Below are 21,463 nucleotides of genomic sequence, written 5' to 3' on the forward strand. Positions count from 1 at the left end.
AGTTTAATAAATCTTTGTTCAATGATAAAACAGTTGTCTGAAATTGCTGTCCAATGCACCACTTGAAAAACGTACGAACCTAATCACGCGGGAAATTAATGTGTTAAAAAACGAGATAAAGTGTCACGACTGCAATATTGTTTCACATTCAGACATATTTTAGTAATTGCTCCTTGTTTTTGTATTTAATATCTCAAACTAAATGTCCCAAAAGGCACAGTATAATATAAATATTAGGGACACTAAGGGGAGAAATAGCTTAAATATTTGTATTTTTGGGTGATATCTCGTACATAGAAAAAAGTTGAATATAGATAAGCAGAATTTCACAAGATAGAATGATAATCATAAAATGGGACACAACATAAACACTTGAGAGAATACTGCAATCAAAGGTTTTTGCATATTTATTTATTTATTCGTATGGCATGAATAACAAAACATGCAGTACAATACACTGTCACTTTAAAAACATATAAAATTAAAAGTAATTTTAAAAACCAATAAAATTAAAAGGTTACATCCATATTGGTCAAATAGTTCATAGCTTTGGGTGTAGCACTTAAAAAGTCTAATTTGTCTCCTGAATATGCTCTGAGATAACACTGAGTCACAATATGGTCCACAGTTTGTCTTTGAGCTCCACAATCACAATGCAGGATGGTCGTTTACCCCATTTAACAAGCATGTCCGCACATACACTATGGTCAGTTTGTATTCTATTAAGCTGAGTCCAGGATTTTCGTGGGAAGTGTGAGCAAGTAAAAACTTTCTTGTAATTCTTTGAGAGAAAATTTTGTGATGTCATCTGTTAGGCTCTCCCACTGTTCTTGCCACTTTTGCTTCAGGTCAAAGTTAGATTATAGTAGTAGTTGGGCTAATTGTAGTGGTGGATGTCTTGATCTCAATCGTCGTGTACTTAAGTCTGGGAGATCTAAATGTATTGGTAGGGCTGTGTTCTCCAAGATTTTCTTATACTCCTGTAAGAGAGCCTTAGTCCTGCACAGATTTGGTCGAACAATGTTGCTAAGAGCTGGAAGCCAGTGTGTTGGCATTGATTTAATTGTCAGAAATCAGTCTTATTGTATTATTTAGTTGGTTATCAACAAGTTTAATATGTGTGCTATTTAGCCACACTGGTGAGCAATATTCAGCAACAGAGAAAACTAGACCAAGAGCTGTAATCTGCAGATTATCAGCTGTTGCTCTCCATGTCATGCCTATTAGTTTTTGTATTATGTTGTTAGGGGTTCTTAACTTAGCAGAAACATTTGTTAGGTGTTGCTTGTAAGAGAACGTGCGGTCCAGGGTCACGCCAAGTACTTTGGAAAAAGTTATTGTGTCGTAGTAAACATCCTTCAAAGAAGGATGTTTACTACGACATGTAAAGTGACACCTGCCATGTGATTATTAAGGTGAAAGCTTGATACTTCTGTTTTGTCTGGATTGAGCTGGAGGTATTTTTTGTAATATTCACCTATTGTTTTCAGATCTTTTGTAAGTACCTCTTCAGCCTGACTCATGTTTTTGTGTCGAATGGCAATTACAGTGTCATTAGCATAACAGAACTTGCGTGAGATGGTAGCAGGCAAGTCATGTATAGGTTATAAAGTAAGGGTGCCAGTACTGACCCTTGTGGAAGACCATTATTAAGTTTTCGTTATTGGGGCATTTTATTTCCTAATATAACTTGAAAGAAACGTTCAGTGAGCAGGAGGAAATTAAGTGTGCAGTCCATTTACATGGGACAATGCTAAGAAATTTATATATAAGACCTTCACACCATACTGTATCATAGGCTGCTGTTAGGTCCAAGAAGACAACTGATGTTTTTTCTTGCTTCTGAAATCCAGCTTCTATGTATGATGTTAAAGTGAGCACTTTTTTTTTTTTTTTGATCACAGCAACCACATTTTTCTCTAAAACCAGCTTGTTCAATCGGGACATGCTGCATAATTGGTATGGACAAGCTGTTGTACAGAAGGTGTTCTAACATTTTATAGGTGCAACTCAATAAAGCAATAGGTCTGTAACTTTTTGTCTCCTGGGGTGGTTTTCCAGGTTTAAGAATAGCAACTATTTTTGACTTCTTAAACTGGCTAGGTAGTCAACTAGTCAATAATATATCAGAAAAGAATTCACAGAGCCATTTTATAGTATTTGGTCCACTATTAATCAGAAATTCAGGATGGATACCATTGAAGCCTGGGGCCTTGCCTGCTTTGATATCTTTTATGATGGCCTTTACTTCATCTATAGTGAAGATTGAGGCATATTGTGAGAAAGCAGGGACATTTGTTTTTAAAGCTTTCTTAACTTTCTTGGTATGTTCATGGTCCCTAGGTGCCCTTGACATATTAACAATTTGATTAGCTATTTTCTCAGGGGAGATAATAGGTTTTCAAGGTTTACAACCGTATCAATCCATTTTGTTTTTCGAGATGAGTTCAGGCTATGTAGTAATTCATCTGCTATTCAGGATCTTCACTTTTCAGGAACTCTCTATGGAGATGTTCACTCTCTTCATTCCATCCGGGGACATAATCTTTTATGTAACCTCTAGGGATATATTTTTTCACAGTTGATATGATTGCTCCTATAAATCTCTTGTACTCTGCAACTCTAGCAGGTATCCAACGAACACATTTATCCAATTCATTTGCAAAATTTCTCCAATTTGCTTTTTTAAAATTCCAATGTGGTTGTGGAAAGGATCTTACTATAGGTAGTGTCATACCAATTTCCAGTAACACCTGTCGATGTTGACTGTGGGAAGTTAGAAAGTACATATCGTCTTGCTGGTAATGGTTGCCCTTCTGTGTTTATTGAAACAAAACATAAGTTCGGATTAGACTCTGTTTGCCATGCTGATGATCTCAAGATGTTTTTATCCTTGGCATCAAATACAAGGTGTATATTATTTATTTCTGCCCATTGAATGAGGGTAGTATCGCAGTTGTTATCATGGTACTTCCATTCTTTATGATGGCTATTAAAATCACCAATCTATACTGTTGGATGTTGATAAGTAGGTATCACATCTATAGACCATAATGTTAAAGGAGGTTTATAGACATTGACTATTGTTATGTTGTGAATTTTCACACTCACAAGATGGGTATCGTTATCACATCTCATTGTCAGAGACAGAAGCATTTTCTATATCATCCTTGATATATGATTGCAATGCCATCTGGTGGTATGTAGCACCAATCAGAGTGTAACCAGTTATTTTCCCTCTTCTATTAAGGTCATCTTCGTTTTCAGCATGCGTTTCTTGAAGAAGCACAACGTCAATGTTATTTTCTTGTACTATTTTGCAGAGATAGTCACATTTTGCTCTGTTAATTCCCTCGATATTCAGTTGACACATCTTAAGGCTAAATCCCAGTTTTTTGTCATCATCATCATCAATATTGTTTGACTGCATGCCTTAGTCAGGAGAACTAAGTGTTAGACTGCCTGCCAAATCACCCTAGCTCAATTAGCGTTACCCAGGGTGCACCACGAGTTTTTGCATAAATTGGAGGATATGCAGTTGGAATATAAAGTATTGATTTGGATAAACGGGTAGCTGACACACACAGTATCAGAAAGAGGTATGTTTGGGGGGGGGGTGAACCTTCTAGATTTAAGGTGACTGTGGACTTCAAAGATCAGATCTGTACATGAATGTGAATGATAATACCGGGGAAGCCCTGGCAGGGGAGTTTCAGTTGCTTGTTGTTGATGCAAAGATAGACAGGGCAATCAGGGATGCAACTGATATGCATTATGGTGGATAGTAAGTTGAAGTTCAACAATTGCATAGCAAAAATTGAAAAAAAAAAATATAACTCAGAAGGATAATTGCAATGATGAAATGAATATTAACATAAAAATAAGGAAGAAATTTTGCTTCTTTACAAGGCATCCTTGATTTAAAAGTTGTGGAAAGCATCATTTACAGATTTAAAAGTTGTGGAAAGGAGAGAGTTATAAAAATGATATTGGGATTATGAGGATAGATTGAGAGTACGTGGACTGCAGACTGGTAAACTGGAGAAAGAGACCTATAAACTTCTTAAAGGATGTTATAAGATATTGGTTGATAAAATTTTTCATTATTTGGAAGGTGGGGCATACTGTGGAGGTTAAGTTTTCCTGCAGTTATGAAGGGGTGAGAGCTAGATTTTTCTCTCACAGCAGTGAGTGAGTGGAACAGTTTGCCTCTTAAAGGGATGAGTGCATCTAGTGTGAATGAGTTTTAGGAGAAGGATAACAACTAATATGGGTGATCTATGGCTCTTAATTTCCTGGAGGTATAATAATAATGATGGTATATTACAAAACCCAATCATTATTTCAGACTCACATCAACAACTTTCAGCTAAATACTATGAACTATTTACAAGAATCATTAATTTGTCGATCTTTGTGCTATAATTCCATTTATTAGCTAAATATTCTTAATTTTTATTTGACAGAATTCAATGCAACACAACATACCTTCAAAATTTCAAGTGTCAAATGAAAGATTTATATCTCTTTGAAAGCAATGAAAAATAGTCCCAAAAAGCATTATTTTCAATTATATTTGGAATATTTTAAATTATTTGTATTGCATCATATTTCTCTCAATCAGTTCTGCATATTTGAACCAAAATGGAGAGGGGTTGTAAATGAGAAGGTTGGAAAATAAAATGCTTTAGATACACGTTAGCAGGCTATTGCATCATTTGATAACTTTCACCTATGAAGTTAAATTGTTCATATTTGGTCTAATGTATTAAAATCCATATTAACCATGCTACTGGCCAAGACGTCTATAGATGTCAAGGTTATCATGGATGCGAAGTGCATATTAAAATTGTAATACCATTGATATTACATTGAAATATATGATGGATACGAAGCATATGAGGATGCTTATTTTATCCATAATGGCCAGTAAGGTGGTTAAAAAAAAAAAGTTGAGAAATTAGATTGATTACAATTTAGAAATGTCTGCTTAATTGACATTATTGTAATTATTAAGAATATAAATGCATCTGAAATTTTGGCACACTATAGTACCAACTACAACAATACCAGTTATGAAAAATTCCAAAAATGATGCAGTGTTCTTTGAATTCATTCAAGCTGTTTTTTTGTTATTATTATCTGTATTCTGGTATATGTTCATTATTAAATTCGATATTAAATCTTTTGTATATATTTACTTATAAAACATTTCCATATTGTTAAAAAAATACTTTTAAAATATTTTTTTTTAAGTTTTCATAAAGTTTAAAAAACGATTAAGATACCACGTTAATAATGTATAACAACTGTATCACAACAAATGTATAATAACTGTATAACATATTTCTCTCAATCAGTTCTGCATATTTGTAACTGTTCATATGTATAACAACTGTATCACATGCCATTCTTATGTTTACACTTTCTTTTCTGTAGATCTGCTGCAAGACGTATCATTTGTATTTTAAAAAACAAGCTAATAAAAAGCCATAACTTAAAAAAGACCAGCATTGAGAATGCAGCAAATGAACTTGATACATTTCTAAAAAATTTAATTCAGAATGGACAAATGACAACTTGTCAGGTAATTTCACTTGTAATTATGATGCAAAAAATTGTGAACATAGTTACTATAATCATTGCTTGGTACCCTCAGTTGAGTGTATGCATGGATATACCCAGGATTATGGAATGATATGGAAGACAAAAACATTTCATATTTTCAGTACTGTCATCATCATCTAATTGCTGACATGTGCCCTCAAGGGGTGTACAGAATATGATAGTACTACATGAAAAACTTACATCATTACTAACTTACTATCTCCAATTTTCCTCCAAATCAATCTGTTACCTATCAAGACTCCAACATTATCAGATCTTATATTTCTGTCTTCTAAGGCACTTTTTACTATATCAATCTATTTATATCTTGTAATAAATTTAGTTTAATCCTTTACCCAAGTGTGAGCAAACAAAGTTTGCGCCTGAAAATATCTTCAGGACTGTAGCAAGGTGGTGCAACTGTTGGCAACTCGGAGCAAAGGTGGACCAAGCTCTCATCACTCCTTGTCTCAGTATCTCCCACCATGCAAAGCACATGTCCTTGGGCACATGTGTAATGCTATGCATTGAGGGAAGGGCCACTACCCAGACCGGTTTCGACCTTTATTGAGGTCTCATCAGTGGGAGGCAGACCCAGAGGTGGTGACACTAAGCCAGAAGCAATAGAGAGGTCATATTTACCTATATGAGTTGCCAACCAGTGTACCACCTTATTATTAACTTACTCTGTATTTAGAGAAAGATGTTGGAAGTTTATTTTGCACTTGGTTAGACTATAATAAATTTAGTTAAATCCTTTATCCAAGTGTGAGCAAACAAAGTTTGCACCTGAAAATATCTTCAGGACTGTAGAAAGGTGGTGCAACTGTTGGCAACTTGGAGCAAAGGTGGACCAAGCTCTCATCACTCCTTGTCTCCAATGTTCTCCAATGCTTCATGCTTCTGCCTATTTTCATTGTTATTTCTGACCTTCATTACCAAACCTATTACAACAGTTATTCAATTTAGTCAGGGAATCTTGCAGACGTGTACCAGATTTATTTAAAAGTATAACATCATCTGCATAAAGTAAAGAGCTGAGATTAACACCTCCAATTTTGATGTCAGGTTTAATACCACTTTCCTTCATAATGGGATATATTAATAGATAATGAATAACAGAGTGGATAATGTACATACTTGTCTGACACCAGATTTAACATCAAACCATCTTCCTGTACTTCATTTCTAACTGCTGACTTACAACTCAAATAAAGACTAAGTATTGCTTGATATAATGCTCCATTGACATAATACAACTGTAGCGTTTTGAATAGCTTTCCTCTTGGCACCTTGTCATGTGCCTTTTCCAGATCTACAGAACTTAAATACAGATCTTTGTTATATTCCCATGATTTCTCAACTATTCGTTGTAAAGTGAAAATCTGATCCTGACAGCCTCTGTTTGATCTGAATCCAGCTTGTTCTTCACCAAGCTTCCCTTCCACAATCTTTCTGAACCGTTTCTCAAGTATAGTTGCATAAAATCTTACCAGCAACACTCAATCTGAATCCAGCTTGTTCTTCACCAAGCTTCCCTTCCACAATCTTTCTGAACCATTTCTCAAGTATAGTTGCATAAAATCTTAAAAGCAACACTCAGTAGGGAAATATCTCTGTAATTCTCACATTCAGTTTTATTTCCCTTTTTATATATGGGTACTATGAGAACTCTACTCCAGTCATCTGGAATTTGTCCCATTGTCCAGGCCTTCTGAACTATGCAGTTCAGAAGGCCTGGACAAAGTATAGAGGTATAAAGACTTTTATACCTCTATACTTTGCTGGTGTTTAGAAAGCAGTGTCTCTCCAACACACACAGTGTCACTTTCTGAGACACTGTTCAACATTAAACCACTTGGTCTGTTTAGAAATGTGCATAAGAGATGCATTCCCAACTCAGGAAAATCGGTTTTCAGTTTTCTTTGACATGGGATGTGCTTATGGCATGGTCTGGAGATATGGCTCGTTGCAACACCTCTGTAACCTTGGTCCCCGAGCTGAGGTGGGGTGAGGTTCATGGGTTGATTGGAATTCCAGCCAAAGCAACTAAGGCTATGACGGCAACATACTTTGTCTATCAATTGCATATGTTGTTTTCGCCAATTTGCCTGTTTTATGGGATGAAAAACCTGAGTTTCCTGAAGGAAAAACTGCTGCCCCTATATGAAACTGGCTAACTCACCTTTAGTTGAAAAGGCCTGATAAAGGTTCTTCACATCCTAGATGGGATTTGAACTTAGGTCTTTCCAGCCAAAGGGCATCATTGAAACTGACAGCTACAGAGGACTGATGGAATGGGGGTGCAGGACGGGAGAAAAACTTCATATCCATGGCATAAATTTTAACATAAATGAGCATACATCACTACTTACAGACATTCAGACCAAATTTCCTGCTCTTGCCCAGATTACACACTTCATAATTCATTTTGTCACAAGGAGAACTACACCTGTGTCTTTGTGAAATCCAATATTGCCTGCCAGAGAATGCCAAATTTAGAATTCCCTGCTTTTTTTACTTTCTCTGGCTGCCTCATTCGCTTTCCTATTCCTGCAGTCCAGCTATCCATATAGATATCCATATTTTCTGTATGGATATTCACATAATAATCCATGGCTCTTCTTTTCCATCATCACTGATCAAGCTGGACACGATGGCAAGTTTTTGCTATAAAATAACCTAATGCAAATCCCTAACAGCAATAATTATTGCTTAGTCAAGAAATTGTAGATCATTCCCTCTCCTACATAAAAACAAAAAATAAAAGCACAACACTTTACGTCATAAAATTACTTCACAAAATTAATAACATCACACTCAACAATGAAGCTTTAATAGTCATCATTAATGTAACTGCTCTTTTCACCAATGTTCCAATCAATGACAATTCTTCTCCTTCAAAACAAATTTCTGCCCAATCTCACGGCCCACTTTGCTGATGACAAAAAAATCTTACCAGGAACTCCAAGTATTTCAGCAGAATAATTTCTACCTACGAAAAGAAGGTACAACCATGGTATCACCACTTCTCCCCATAGCTAACTTTTCATGGAAGACTTTAGCAATGAACTCTAGATTCAGCAAGTCTAAAACCCAAAGTTTAGCTCAGACATGTTGACTATATATTCACCATTTGGCCCCACCACCAAATGTTAAATACAAACAACACAAATGTATCCAGTTCACCACCAAGATTGAAAACAATAACTCTCTTCCTTTTCTAGACATCTGTCACACATCTTCCCTCAGGCTCAATCAATCTGTGAAATACTCTTATCCCTTCATTCCTGGCCTTAACTCTGCTGTAATTTCATCTGCACCTGGGGCATTATTGTTGTTAAGCTGCTTAACTGCTCTTTCAACCTTATTCCTAAGTGGAGGAGGCTCCAAATCAAAATATATGTATAATAAACTAATATGGCAATTTGGGATTTAGCCGACCAAATTGTATTCTTATTGGTTAAACCAAAATACAAAATGATGGTACAACATGACAAAATTTCATGCCAGCTGGGGCGCTGCCCGATTAAACAAGACCCCCGTTGTTTTTGCCAGGGAACCAGGGTGAACAGCGAAAAGTCAGCTACTGGAACAAATCTGAAAACACACCCCAACTCAACATCACCAGAGTTAAAGATCGGTACTATCAACATAAGAAGCCTGAATGGCAAAGAAATGGAGCTAGCTAAGGAATTAGATAAGTACCAGATCGACATAATAGGGGTGACTGAAACAAAAAGGCAAAAACTAGTGAGATCTTTCTGAGCAATAAATACAAAATGTTGTATTCAGGCAATGACAATCAAGGAAAAGAAGGAGTAGCCATAGTATTCAACACAAAATACGAGGCTAATCTTCTTGAATGGCAGTCAGTCTCAAGTAGAGTAATGTGGGCAAATATGAGAATGGGGAACTGGACAATGAGACTTATTTGTGCCTATGGTCCCACAGAAGGTTCTACTAAGGTAGAAGTGCAGAAATTTTTTGAGACTTTAGAAAAAGCAACTGACACAATGAAAAAGGAAAAGTTGGTCCTTGTTGTGGATCTGAATAGCAGAGTAGGAAATGATTATCAGACATACAAAAATATTTTGGGAAAATTTGGAGAAAAGAGCAAAGCTAATAATAATGGGAAATATCTGTTGGATTTCTGCTCAGGACATGGACTGGTTATTACTAACACCATGTTCCAACATAAAAATGTGCACAAATTCACATGGAGAGAAGAGGCAAGAAATAAGAAAAGTCTCATTGGCTATGTTATTGTTGATAGTGATGTTTTCTCCCTGGTGCAGTACACCAGAGTGTACAGAGGATCTGAAATTGGAAGTGATCACTATTTAGTCTTGAGCAGGATAAAATTGAATTTCATATTGAAAAAAATAACATGTAAGAAAGTTTTAAAGCGAATAAAAGTTGAACATCTCTCAGATGTGAACTGTAGACTAAAATACACAAAAATTATTGAAGAAAAAATGAAAGAGTTTGAGAACAGGAACCAAACTTTAGAAATTCAGTGGCAAGCCTCGAAGAAAACCTTGATTGATTCAGCCAGAGAGTCGTGGTGAGGTTGTCTGCAAGGATAGAAATATCAGAACTCCATGGTGGACACAGGAAGTAAAAGAGGCAGTGAAGGAAAAGAAGAAAGCCTATCAAAAGTTCCTGGCAAATAAGTCAGCTTGTGCTCTTAGAGAATACAGAGACAAATGTAAGAAAGCGAAATACTGTGTATAACTGGCTAAACAAAAACAAAAGTCGTGGGAAGATTTTGGCAAGAACATAGAAAATAAATATCAAGAAGATGGCAAAATATTTTGGAGGTTATTGAAGAAGCTTAGAAATGGAGGAAAGAGTACTGTAAAAGGAGTTAGAGATGATAAAGGTGACATGAAAATGGGAGAAAAAGATATCCTTGAAGTATGGAGTAATTACTTCGAGAAATTGCTAAATGAAACAAGCAGTGATAGCACAGTGGTAAAAAACACTCAACAGACCAGTCAGGAATACATATCCATACTTGAAGTAGAAAAAGCCATCAAAGGCTTAAAATGTGGAAAGGCAGCAGTAGTAGATGATATTTGACCAGAAATGGTATGGTGGTATAAAAGTGTTGCAGTGGCTGCACTGCATAGTTCAAAAGGCCTGGACAGAGGGATGAATTCCCAATGATTGGAGTAGAGCTCTCATAGTACCCATATATAAAAAGGGAAATAAAACCGAATGTGAGAATTACGATATATGCAAGTATGATTGAGAAGAATTGTAGAAGAAAAGCTTGGTAAAGAACAAGCTGGATTCCAGCCAAATAGAGGCTGTCAGTATAAGATCTTCACTTTACGACAAATAGTGGAGAAATCATGGGAATATAACAAAGATCTGTATTTAAGTTTTGTAGATCTGGAAAAGGCATATGACAAGGTGCCAAGAGAGAAGCTATTCAATATGCTACAGTTATATGGTGTCAATGGAGCATTATATCAAGCAATACTTAGTCTTTATTTGAGTTGTAAATCAGCAGTTAGAATTGAAGGAAGTACAGGAAGATGGTTTAATGTTAAATCTGGTGTGAGACAAGGATGTACATTATCCCCTCTGTTATTCATTATCTATATAGATCACATTATGAAGGAAAGTGGTATTAAACATGATATCAAAATTGGAGATGTTAATGTCAGCTCTTTGCTTTATGGCAGACGATGTTATACTTATCAATAAATCCACTACGAGTGTGCAAGATTCCTTGAATAAATTGAATAACTGTTGTAATAGATATGATATGAAGGTCAGCAATAAAAACAGATAAGTCAGCAATAAGACAAAAACAATGAAAATAGACAAAATCGTTGAAAATGTCAACTCTGTTGTGAACGGAGAACCTGTGGAACAAGTAAAACATTTCATCTAATTAGGCACGATTTTTAGTGAAGATGGTAAATTAAATATGGAAGCAGACAACAGAATCAATAAAGCTGATATAGTAGGAAGTCAATTGAATAAATTCATATGGAATAAGAGAGAAATTAGTCGGAACACTAAATTAGCTGTATACAAGACAGTGTTCAAACCAATTTTAACTTATGGATCTGAGAGTTGGGTTAGAAGTAAAACACTTGACTAAAGACTAGAGACCGCAGATATGAGAGTCCTGAGAAAGATTAGAGGCGTGAACAGATGGCATCAATGCCAATATCATATTAAAAATGAGGATATTAGGAAAGAACTTGATATTGTCAGCATCCAGGAATGCGTTGGCAGAGCTAATCTCAGGTGGTATGGTCATTTAAACAGAATGGGTGAGGAAAGATTGGCAAAACAAGTGTTCTCTGCCAGGTTGGCAGCAAAGCGACCCAGAGGAAGACCATGCTATAGGTGGTTTGATAGGGTACAAATTGCCTTAGACGACAGAAATATAAGATCTGATAATATTGGAGTCTTGACAAGTAACAGACTGATATGGAGGAAAATTGTAGAAAGGAAGGTAGTAATGATGTAAATTTTTCATGTAATACTATCATATCCTGTACACCCCTTGAGGGTACATGGCAGGAATTTGATGATGATGATGATGAATAAACTAATATTCAATACATTAAAATTCATGATAACTTTAACGTAACTGCTGTATTCACCAGTGTTCCAATCAATGACAATTCTTCTCGTACAAAACAAATTTGTGCCCAATCTTACGACCCTCTTTGCTGCCTCCAATAGGTGTTAAGAGTCAAATTGAGCTTTAAGAAGTTTAAAAAATTCAATATTCATGTAATAATGTATGTTTATACTTTTTTATGAAAAAGAAGAAAAAAGTGTCGGAGCAATAACTAATCTGGTAATAGATTAGACCTATTATTGCTCCCATATAAATTGTATTAGATAAAACAAATGGGTGAAATATTTTTTGAAACATGAAAGAAGTTTTCTGTTATTTAACATGTTCTTTGATTCCTTCCTTCTCTACTATTGCAATTCCTCTCTCCCTCTTTCTCCAAGAGCATTCATTACTTTATTTATGGGTGTGCCCTAAGGAGGCCAGAAATATTTTTTTATATATATAGAGTGAATAATCTCCAGTAGTTGAGAAAAAGATGTTTTGCCATCTTTTATGTAGTTATAGTTTAATGCAATCACTATGGGACATATCAGAGTCTCACACTTTTGAGTGTCTGGCATGGATGGTGTAGTTTGTAAATCTTATTGGGCTACTGTGGAGTCATCTCTTTTCTTTAACAAAAAATTCTTGCACTCCCTACATATTTTATAAAACAGTAATGACCTACCTGTCGAGTTCTTAGCATGTATCTTATTCTAGTAAAACTAAGATGGTTTACAGTGTTTTCATAGCACACAGTTATTCTTCAAACTATACTAAAAGTGAAATAGCACTAGTCTGTTATTAATATACTAAGTTAAAAATTACAACTTTTAAATTTCTAATTTCATATATTAATGACAATAAAAATGAGCAATAACATTGACCATTGCTTCTTGCCCTTTTACGCTCTCTGTCCAAAAACAAACCAAACGTTTGGTAGAAAATAAAACACAGGCCAATTATAATTATTCAAATCATTTATTTCAATTAATATACTCTCCCTCAGCTTCGATACAGTGTTTGGCACAATCAGTTAATTCGTTAAATGAGTTTTTTATATCGGTTTTTGGGATACTGTTGAGGGTCGTGGTTACTGATGCTTGAACATTTTCAATGGTGTCGTATTGCTTTCTTTTAATCAGCAAATGAAGCAGGGAAAAGAGAAAGACGTCACAGGATGCTAAATCAGGTGAATACGGTGAGTGATCCAACACACAAACTTGGTTTTTACTCAAAAACTGTCTCACAATGTTCAAACGATGAGATGGTGCATTATCGTGCAAAAGTGACCAGCTGCCTGCATCACAATATTCATGCCGTACGTGATGAATTCTCACTATCAATCACTTCAAAACTTCGAGATAAATCACGATTGACCATTTGGCCAGGCAGAATGAATTCTTTGTGGATAATGCCCTTGGAATTGTAGAAACAAATCAGCATTGTCTTAATTTTGACTTCTCCAAGCGACTTTTTTTTCGGATGCCCCTCTTCTGGTGGTCTCCACTCAGCACTTTGGCACTTTGTTTTGGGCTCATACTCAGAACACCATGTTTCACCAGTAACGATCGTTTCAAGGAGGTTTGAGTCCTTAAACAGTTTTAATGAGGTCCTTGCAGTGTTCAATTCGATACATTTTTTGGTCGTCGGTCAACTTGTGGGGAACAAATCGCGAAATCAATTTACGAAGGTCCAAACTGTCGGTCAAAATGTTGTGCACAGTTGATTTTGTAATTCCCAATTCATCTTCAATCAATCTCATGGACAATTTTGGGTTTTCTTTAATGAAATCATGCACTTTTTGGATGTCAACTTTGCTCAGTCCAGTTTTTGGACATCCTCAAGCATCTCACGACCACTTTGAAATCTCTTAAACCACTCGTAAACTTGAGTACGGGATAAGCATTCATCACTGTATGCTTTTTGAAGCATTTGATACGTTTTGGTAAAACTTTTACCAAGTTTAACACAAAAGTCAATCACAGCTCTCTGTTTGAAACTCATTTATTTTCCGACCTCTCGTCAAAAACACTGCCACTCTTAGCACTATAACTCAGCTTCTAATAAAACAAATGTCATAAACAGTTGACACAATACTAATGAAGGTTACCGCTTTTGACAACAAAAAGATACGACAAGTGGCGCCACTAGTTTCTTCTATTTTTGAAAAATTCGGTTTCTTTTTGGACAGAGGGTGTAAAAAGGGTGTCTCCTGAGGGGAGACCCCCCCCCCCCACACACACAGTTTGAAAACTGCTGGTTTAGTTTGTTGACCTAAGGAACAAAATGTGTTCTTTATCATGTTCAGGAGTGTGTGAAGCACCTTGTACCAGTGAACTGCCTTATTGTGGATATACAGGAAGATTGGTTAACATCTCCAAGGTAGATGTTAACCAATCTTCCTTGACAGACAATGCTTTAGATACCCCATGACATTAGAATTAGATGGAAAAAAACTGAAGTGCTAGATAGAATATATTACATGTTGGAGAGAGTGTTTTTGGAGTCAGTAGCAACAATAAAAACACTCCTACAAATAAGTATAGATGGATTCATTTATTCAAAATGTATTGTGGATGGGCATCTTAAGCCCAACTCCATATAATTTTTTTTTAATACAATATTAGAGAATGCCAAAATAAGATGTTAATTTTTATGTCCATTGCAATTTTCAGTTGATCCCACTAATAACTCATTGTTAATGCTTGTGTACTATGAAAATTGTTTGTGCTGCTTTGAAACCTACAAAAATATCTGCAGCTTAATAAATATCTTATTTGTTTTATTCTTTTGATGTTGTGAATTATATTGCAAAACCTCTGATGAATGGTTGGGTGAAGGATGGTCTGTTAAAAAGAAAAAAAAAAGGAAGGAAACTCTGACAAGCTATGATCTGAGTTATCAAGAAGAAAGTTGCCGTCCTCAATATATTTGGAAGAAGAACTGACTAAGAGATCAAGGATGTTTGGAGAGTGAAGAGAATTTATTTTATATTCTGGTGGGTAGGACAATTTGTGAGACATTATTGCTGATAGCAAATACCTCAGTATCTCTTCCAGCTTGATCAGTGGAATTGGATAAATGAAGCCAGTTTGTGTTGCGAATCTTAAGTTCACAACTGAACTGAACTGCAGAAAATCAAGTTTCATAGATAAATGATGGAAGGTCAAATTGGATAGCAGTCAACTATAAATAAATGCAACTGAATGAGTGAAGAAAGTCTGAGCTATAATAAATTCAAAAGAGGATGTTTTAGTGGTATAACTGTACCCGTGCTTCATGTTGCTCCTTTGTCTTAAGTATAAAGTGATAAGCAAGCTTTTTTTTTTTTTTTTTTCAATATGTGTTCTGTTTTTTTGCTACAGTTGCTTTAAATTAAGTTACTGGAAGGAAGGCATTTAATGAGTAATAGTATAACGATATCATTGACTTACCTTTCAGTTATGGCTGTCTTGAGAAAAATTTCTATTGAAATGGTCCTTCGCTCCATAAACTCGATATCCCCCGGTCCATTTTTTAAACAGTGCTTCTAAACAGTACTTCTAATTATACACATTTATGTTTTTAGGTATTGTATGTCTTTTAAAAAAAATCTTGTTTTTACTTCAATTTACATTTTAATTCTAGTTTAATGGTAGTTTTATATTATTCCTATTTTAATTCTTATCTTGTAAATCTCTATATTTTTCTTTATCATTATACAATGGTTTTCTTTATTATTTCCACATTCTGAATTCATTCACCCTTTTATTTCATTGTGTTTAGCATATTTTGACTATGAGTTTTATTTTTAATATTTATTCTACAATTTTACAGAATTTTAAATACTGTAATGACACTCTTCAAATGTATCTTAATCTCAAAAGAAGCCATTTCAAATTAATTTCAAAGGATTCTGCCGATCCAGAAGAGTTAATATTACAAAGGTAGGCTGATGATATCATTATACTATTATTCTTATTAAATGCCTTCCTTTCAGTAACTTAATTTAAAGCAGTTGTAGCAAAAAAACAGTTCATTATAGCAGGGAGCTCCATATTTAAAAAATCTTTCATTATTATTTTATAATAATGAAAAGAGGATACTCAAAGTTTGACAGTCTCTGACATGGGATGTCAGATCTGACTGATGTACAGGTTCCACCCTTCCAGTAGTACCTGGAATCATTCAGCACATAGCTTGGAAAATTTGAGACAGGCAGTAGTTGAGATTCCATCAGACAATAACAGGTCAGATTTGAATCTGCTACATATAGATGGCTAAAAAGTCTGGACTCATGGGAAAAACTTTAATTCTATACAATATATTAGTTACATTTTCAAATATGCTACATTATCATAATATGCTCATAATAAGTTACATTTTCATAACATGCTCAATATGTTTTCCTTCAACTTACAGACACCTCTGTAGATGATGAAGTACTATGAAGTACTTCATCTACAGAGATGATGTACTATATCAGGTGTTGCGGAGGCTGGGGGGGTCTTTATTATTTTATTTTTATTCTTTATTACTAGTGTGTTTACTACTTTTATTACTTGTGTTGCAAATATCAATTCTATTGCGTATATGTCTCTATGTTGAATAGACTTGCATTGTAGTTATGCGTTCCACATTAGTAATAACAAACTAAGCCTTATATCGCGTTTCTTTTATGATTTTCTTACTTAACTTAATCTTTAGGGCCACCAGAAGATCATCCTTTCCCTGAATCCTATATATTATCCTTATTACTCAAACAAATTTATTTTTTGCTGCGCCAGCTTGAGCATTAAAGTTAGGAATAAACTCTAGCTTTAGGTTAACTATAGAATCACAGGTGTTACTAGCAATATAATTAAATTCCTAGAAACTTGGAATCTCTGGCATAATCTTATTCTTGTTTGCAGTTGTGCCCTTACTTTCACTTGGGTATTCCCGCACACTCACACTTACTCAGGTTCGATTTTTATGAAAGGTCAGAGTCAGTCAACATGATCAGATACACATAAGTTTAAAGAATCAAACATTTATTAAATCCAATTGATGATACTACACAAATTAAATTGATTATCAAATTCTAAAGTTAAATTATTACCTCTCATTCACTCTTTCAGTCATTAATCAATTTCACTATTCTACCTTAAAGTATCAGCAATTCTATGTCTCAATATCTCAGTACATAAAACACTTGCAATTCATTATTAGCACTAAGTTCAGAATACAAGCAAAATTTCAATATCTCAATGACTCAGAACATGTTACACTTAAAGTTTACAATTTACTTTATACATTAAATTCAGATTATCAGTAAAACTCAATACCTCATTAACTCAGAACATGTTACACTTAAAGTTTACAATTTACTTTATACATTAAATTCAGATTATCAGTAAAACTCAATACCTCATTAACTCAGTATACATTACATTTTAAATTACAATTCATTTTTCTCATTAAGGCACTTTAACACACTCTTCGAATTCTCTAAGAACAATCAATACAGGATCTTTATCGGGTTGAAAGTTCCAAAAGTTCGTCTCAGGAAAACATAATCATTTATATTCAGATCTAAACCTTTCATTTCTTTTTCTAATACAATCTTAAATTCCACTCTTTTAAATGTAAGTCAATCTCAAAAGGCTAGAATAAGTGAGAGTACTTATCTAATTCTTTTGTCTTCGGTTCTTGCCGTTCTTCATCCTTTGTTTTCGAATCTGGATTTCTCGATACCGAAGCCATGTGGTTTACACGTGCTCGTTGGGCTGGACTCTAGTCCTCTGCCTAGATTTTACGTAGTTTGGACTTCTACTACGGCCTACAATTTTATCTCACCGACTCTACTACGGTGACATACTGAACTCTGTCGAAAGTCAGCCCTCAAATATGAGAGCTGAGCCATGAAGATTTCTCGAAGCACTCGGAGAGAAATTTTAGGAACAAGAAAAATGGGGGGGGGGATTTCCTTCCGTGTTACGGGTTATGTACCATCTTCAAGAGCGCCACCTTTTCGCATTTGAAATTTTCCACCGCTTCACCATTGGTCTCCATTCGGGTGACTACGCTGATTTACATACGGGACTTTTTGGTTCGGGGAATGTATGAGTCAGTGTGCTTTCTAAGATTATCAAATTCTAAAGTTAAATTATTACCTCTCAGTCATTAATCAATTTCAGTATTCTACTCTCAGGTATTTTTCTGACCTTACTGCATTTAGGGTGATCTTTGCCCTATATCGTTGAAATAGTTCGCATTCTTTCTTTGCATTATTTTGTTAATAATTCTCTCTTATTCTGTGCTTTTTTCTGACCTATATTTGTGCTACACACTCAGGTATAAGTTTCAAAATTCACAAATTCACAAAATTTACTATACAGAAAGTAGTTACAAACAAAGAAATACATTTTTTCTGCTAAAAGATACGTATGTAACTTTGATTTAATGTAAATTGTTAGATTCTGGAATGGTGACGTCAAAAAATTCTGAAGGCGCCAATTTCAGATCTAACACAGGATTAACATCATGAAAGGTGATAGTAATTCATTCTTGTAGATGCTTCAGGATTTGGATTTTGACAGAAACATTTTCATTAACAGTCCCAGAAAGAAAAAAATGAGAATTTAGATCAGATCTTGGGGTGGAGGGGGCATTCAATTCTTTCTCCTTCCTATCCTTTGATTAGGAAATAAATTGTTTAAGCAGTTGCAAAATGGGGAGGTTTGGCCACCAATGGAATCTAATGCTGGTATTATCTGGAAACATGGGAGAAATATTTTTCCCATGTTTCTGGACTCCTTGGGCATCCTCTAGTTTGTTAGAGATGAGATCAAAATGTTGATGTGGATGTTGTTGTTTTTTTATTTTTTATTCAGTTTTATTGTGTTTTGGTAGTATTATTTTCTGAGGGCATTTTTGTGTATTTGCAGTGTTATTGAAATTATTTACGATGACTAGCATGATTGAGCATTGGGAAGGAGTTAAATAAGAGTAGGGACAATGTAGGGTGAAAGAGAGTACCCTGTTTTCTGTTTATTTAATGCATGGCCTCAACAGTGCTTATTGCAATATGCTCCTCTAGACATGATCTGGCAGAGTAAATGGCAGCTGGATTATTCACTGTCTGACAGGCCTCCTGATCTATTACCATCAGGTCTAGCTCCATATACTATCTAGCAGCTATCCTGCAGAAATGATATACTCATGTAATCTTGGATGAGGAGTTTGGGGTCCCTATGATGTCCTTGAAGGCTGTCACCCACACTGGAACCAGAATCCCCTGTTTTGGAAATAAACATTAATCACTTCACACTTCCAGTAAGCATGGTAGTGTTTCACTAGGTAATAGTCATCTACCAAAGGATTTATTTGCTGTCTTTGTCTCGGTTGATAGCTGAGGGCCCATTAGTGGCATGAACCAGAACTGCAACCAAATCTGTAATTTAACAGTTATCATCATCCCTGTGGTTTTTAAAGTTCAAAGTTGAATAACTGGGAGTTCAGTTCCACATAGCCTTTTAAGGAATGCAGAAACCCCTACCAGGACTTCTGACATAATGTCCAATCTTCACCTTCTCTTGGACCATCTCATTAATTGGAATTTAGATGACCAGATTATATTCTGTATAATCTGGTCATATTAAACCAAATATAAACATAATGGTACACCATGATGCAGTTTTATGCCAGCTGGGACATTGCCTGGTTAAACAAGGGCCCCATTGTTTTTTTCAGAGAATCAGGATGAACTACAAAAATTTAGATACTGGAACAAATCGCAACTCAGCATTAGCAGAGTTCAAGATTGGCACCATTAACATAAGAAACATCAACCAAAAAGAAATAGAACTAACAAAGAATTAGATAAGCATTAGATATTGATATAAATAGATGTTACCAAAACAAATAAGACAAAAACAGGTAAGATTTTTCTAAGCAACAAATACAAGATCTTATATATGTTCAGGCGGTAATGATCAGAGAAAAGGACGAGTAGTCATAGTATTCAACACTAGTACAAAGATCATCTACTTAAAAGGCAGCCATCAAGTAGAGTGATGTGGCAATTATAAGAATTGGTAACTGGACAATGAAATTTAATTGTGGCTATTGTCCTACAGAAAGTTCTACTAAGAAAGATGTGGAGGAATTTTTCAAGACATTATCAGAAAGGCAAAAAGAAAAAGGCATAGTTAGTCCTTGTTGGAGATCTAAACAGCAGAGTGGGAAATGATTATGAGACATAGAAATATTTCTGGAAAATTTGGAGAAAATACAAAACAAATAATAAATATCTACTAGATTTCTTTTCAGGACTTGGACTAGTTATTATTAACACCATGTTCCAACATAGACACATGCACAAATTCATATGGAGAGAAGACATACGAAATATGAAAAGTCTGATTGACTATGTTATTATTGATATTGATATCTTCATGCTGGTTCAGGACATGAGTAAAGAGAGAATTTGAAATAAGAAGTGAACACCATTTAATTTTGAACAGGATAAAATTGAATATCATATTGAAAGGTGTGCAGGAGAGTTTTTAAAAGAATCAGAATTGAGCAGCTTTCAGAGGTGAACTGTAGACTCAAATAAACAAGAACCAGACATTGAAAATTCACTGGGAAACTCTGAAGAAAACATTGACCGAGTCAGCCAGAGATGCATGTGGTGAGGTTGTCTGCAAGAACAGAAATCAGAACTCCTTGGTGGACTTGGGAAGTTAAAGAGGCAGTGAAGGAAAAGAAGAAATCTTATTGAAAGGTCCTGGCAAGTAAGTTGGAAGATGCCCTAAAAGAACACAGAGAAAAATGTAAGAGAGCTAAGTTATGTTTAAAAGAAGCTAAGTAAAAATCATGGAAAGAATATAGAAGATAAATATCAGGAATGGGCAAAATGTTATGGAGGCTATTGAAAGAGCTTAGGAATAGAGGAAAGAGTACTTTAAAAGAAATCAAAGATGATAAAAATAACACACTTGAGATATTGAGTTATAGATGTTTGGAGTAATTACTTTTAAAGACTGTTAAATGAACCAAGCAGTGACAGGAACAGTAGGAGAAAATATTCTCAAGCAATGCAAACAGGAGGTCATCAGTTATCAGTACTTGAGGTTATGAAAGCTATCCAAAATCTAAAATGTGGAGAGGCAACTGGATTAGATGATATTCAACCACAGTTGATCAAGCTATGCTGGATAATTCATAAGGCCTGGTCAGAGAGATGAATTTGTAGAGTAGAACTTTCATAGTACCCATTTATCATCATCAGTTTCC

The 21,463-nt window shown here is 35.0% G+C and overlaps 1 protein-coding gene across 3 annotated transcripts in view; it reads left to right on the forward strand.

Annotated features, from left to right (window-relative positions):
• The window catches only part of LOC150096051 (PCNA-interacting partner-like), a 274,947-nt gene that overhangs the window by 135,102 nt on the left and 118,382 nt on the right, over positions 1 to 21,463 (forward strand). For all 3 annotated transcript variants that reach the window (XM_090408806.1, XM_090408805.1, XM_090408804.1), the window contains exon 8: positions 5,440 to 5,587. In XM_090408806.1, coding sequence (XP_090264932.1) covers positions 5,440 to 5,587 — 148 coding nt within the window. The remainder of the gene's footprint in view (positions 1 to 5,439; positions 5,588 to 21,463) is intronic.

Source organism: Typopeltis vanoorti, chromosome 19, assembly GCF_054136105.1.
Source record: "Typopeltis vanoorti isolate ZY-2024b chromosome 19, IOZ_Tvanoo_1.0, whole genome shotgun sequence".
NCBI lineage: Eukaryota > Metazoa > Arthropoda > Arachnida > Uropygi > Thelyphonidae > Typopeltis > Typopeltis vanoorti.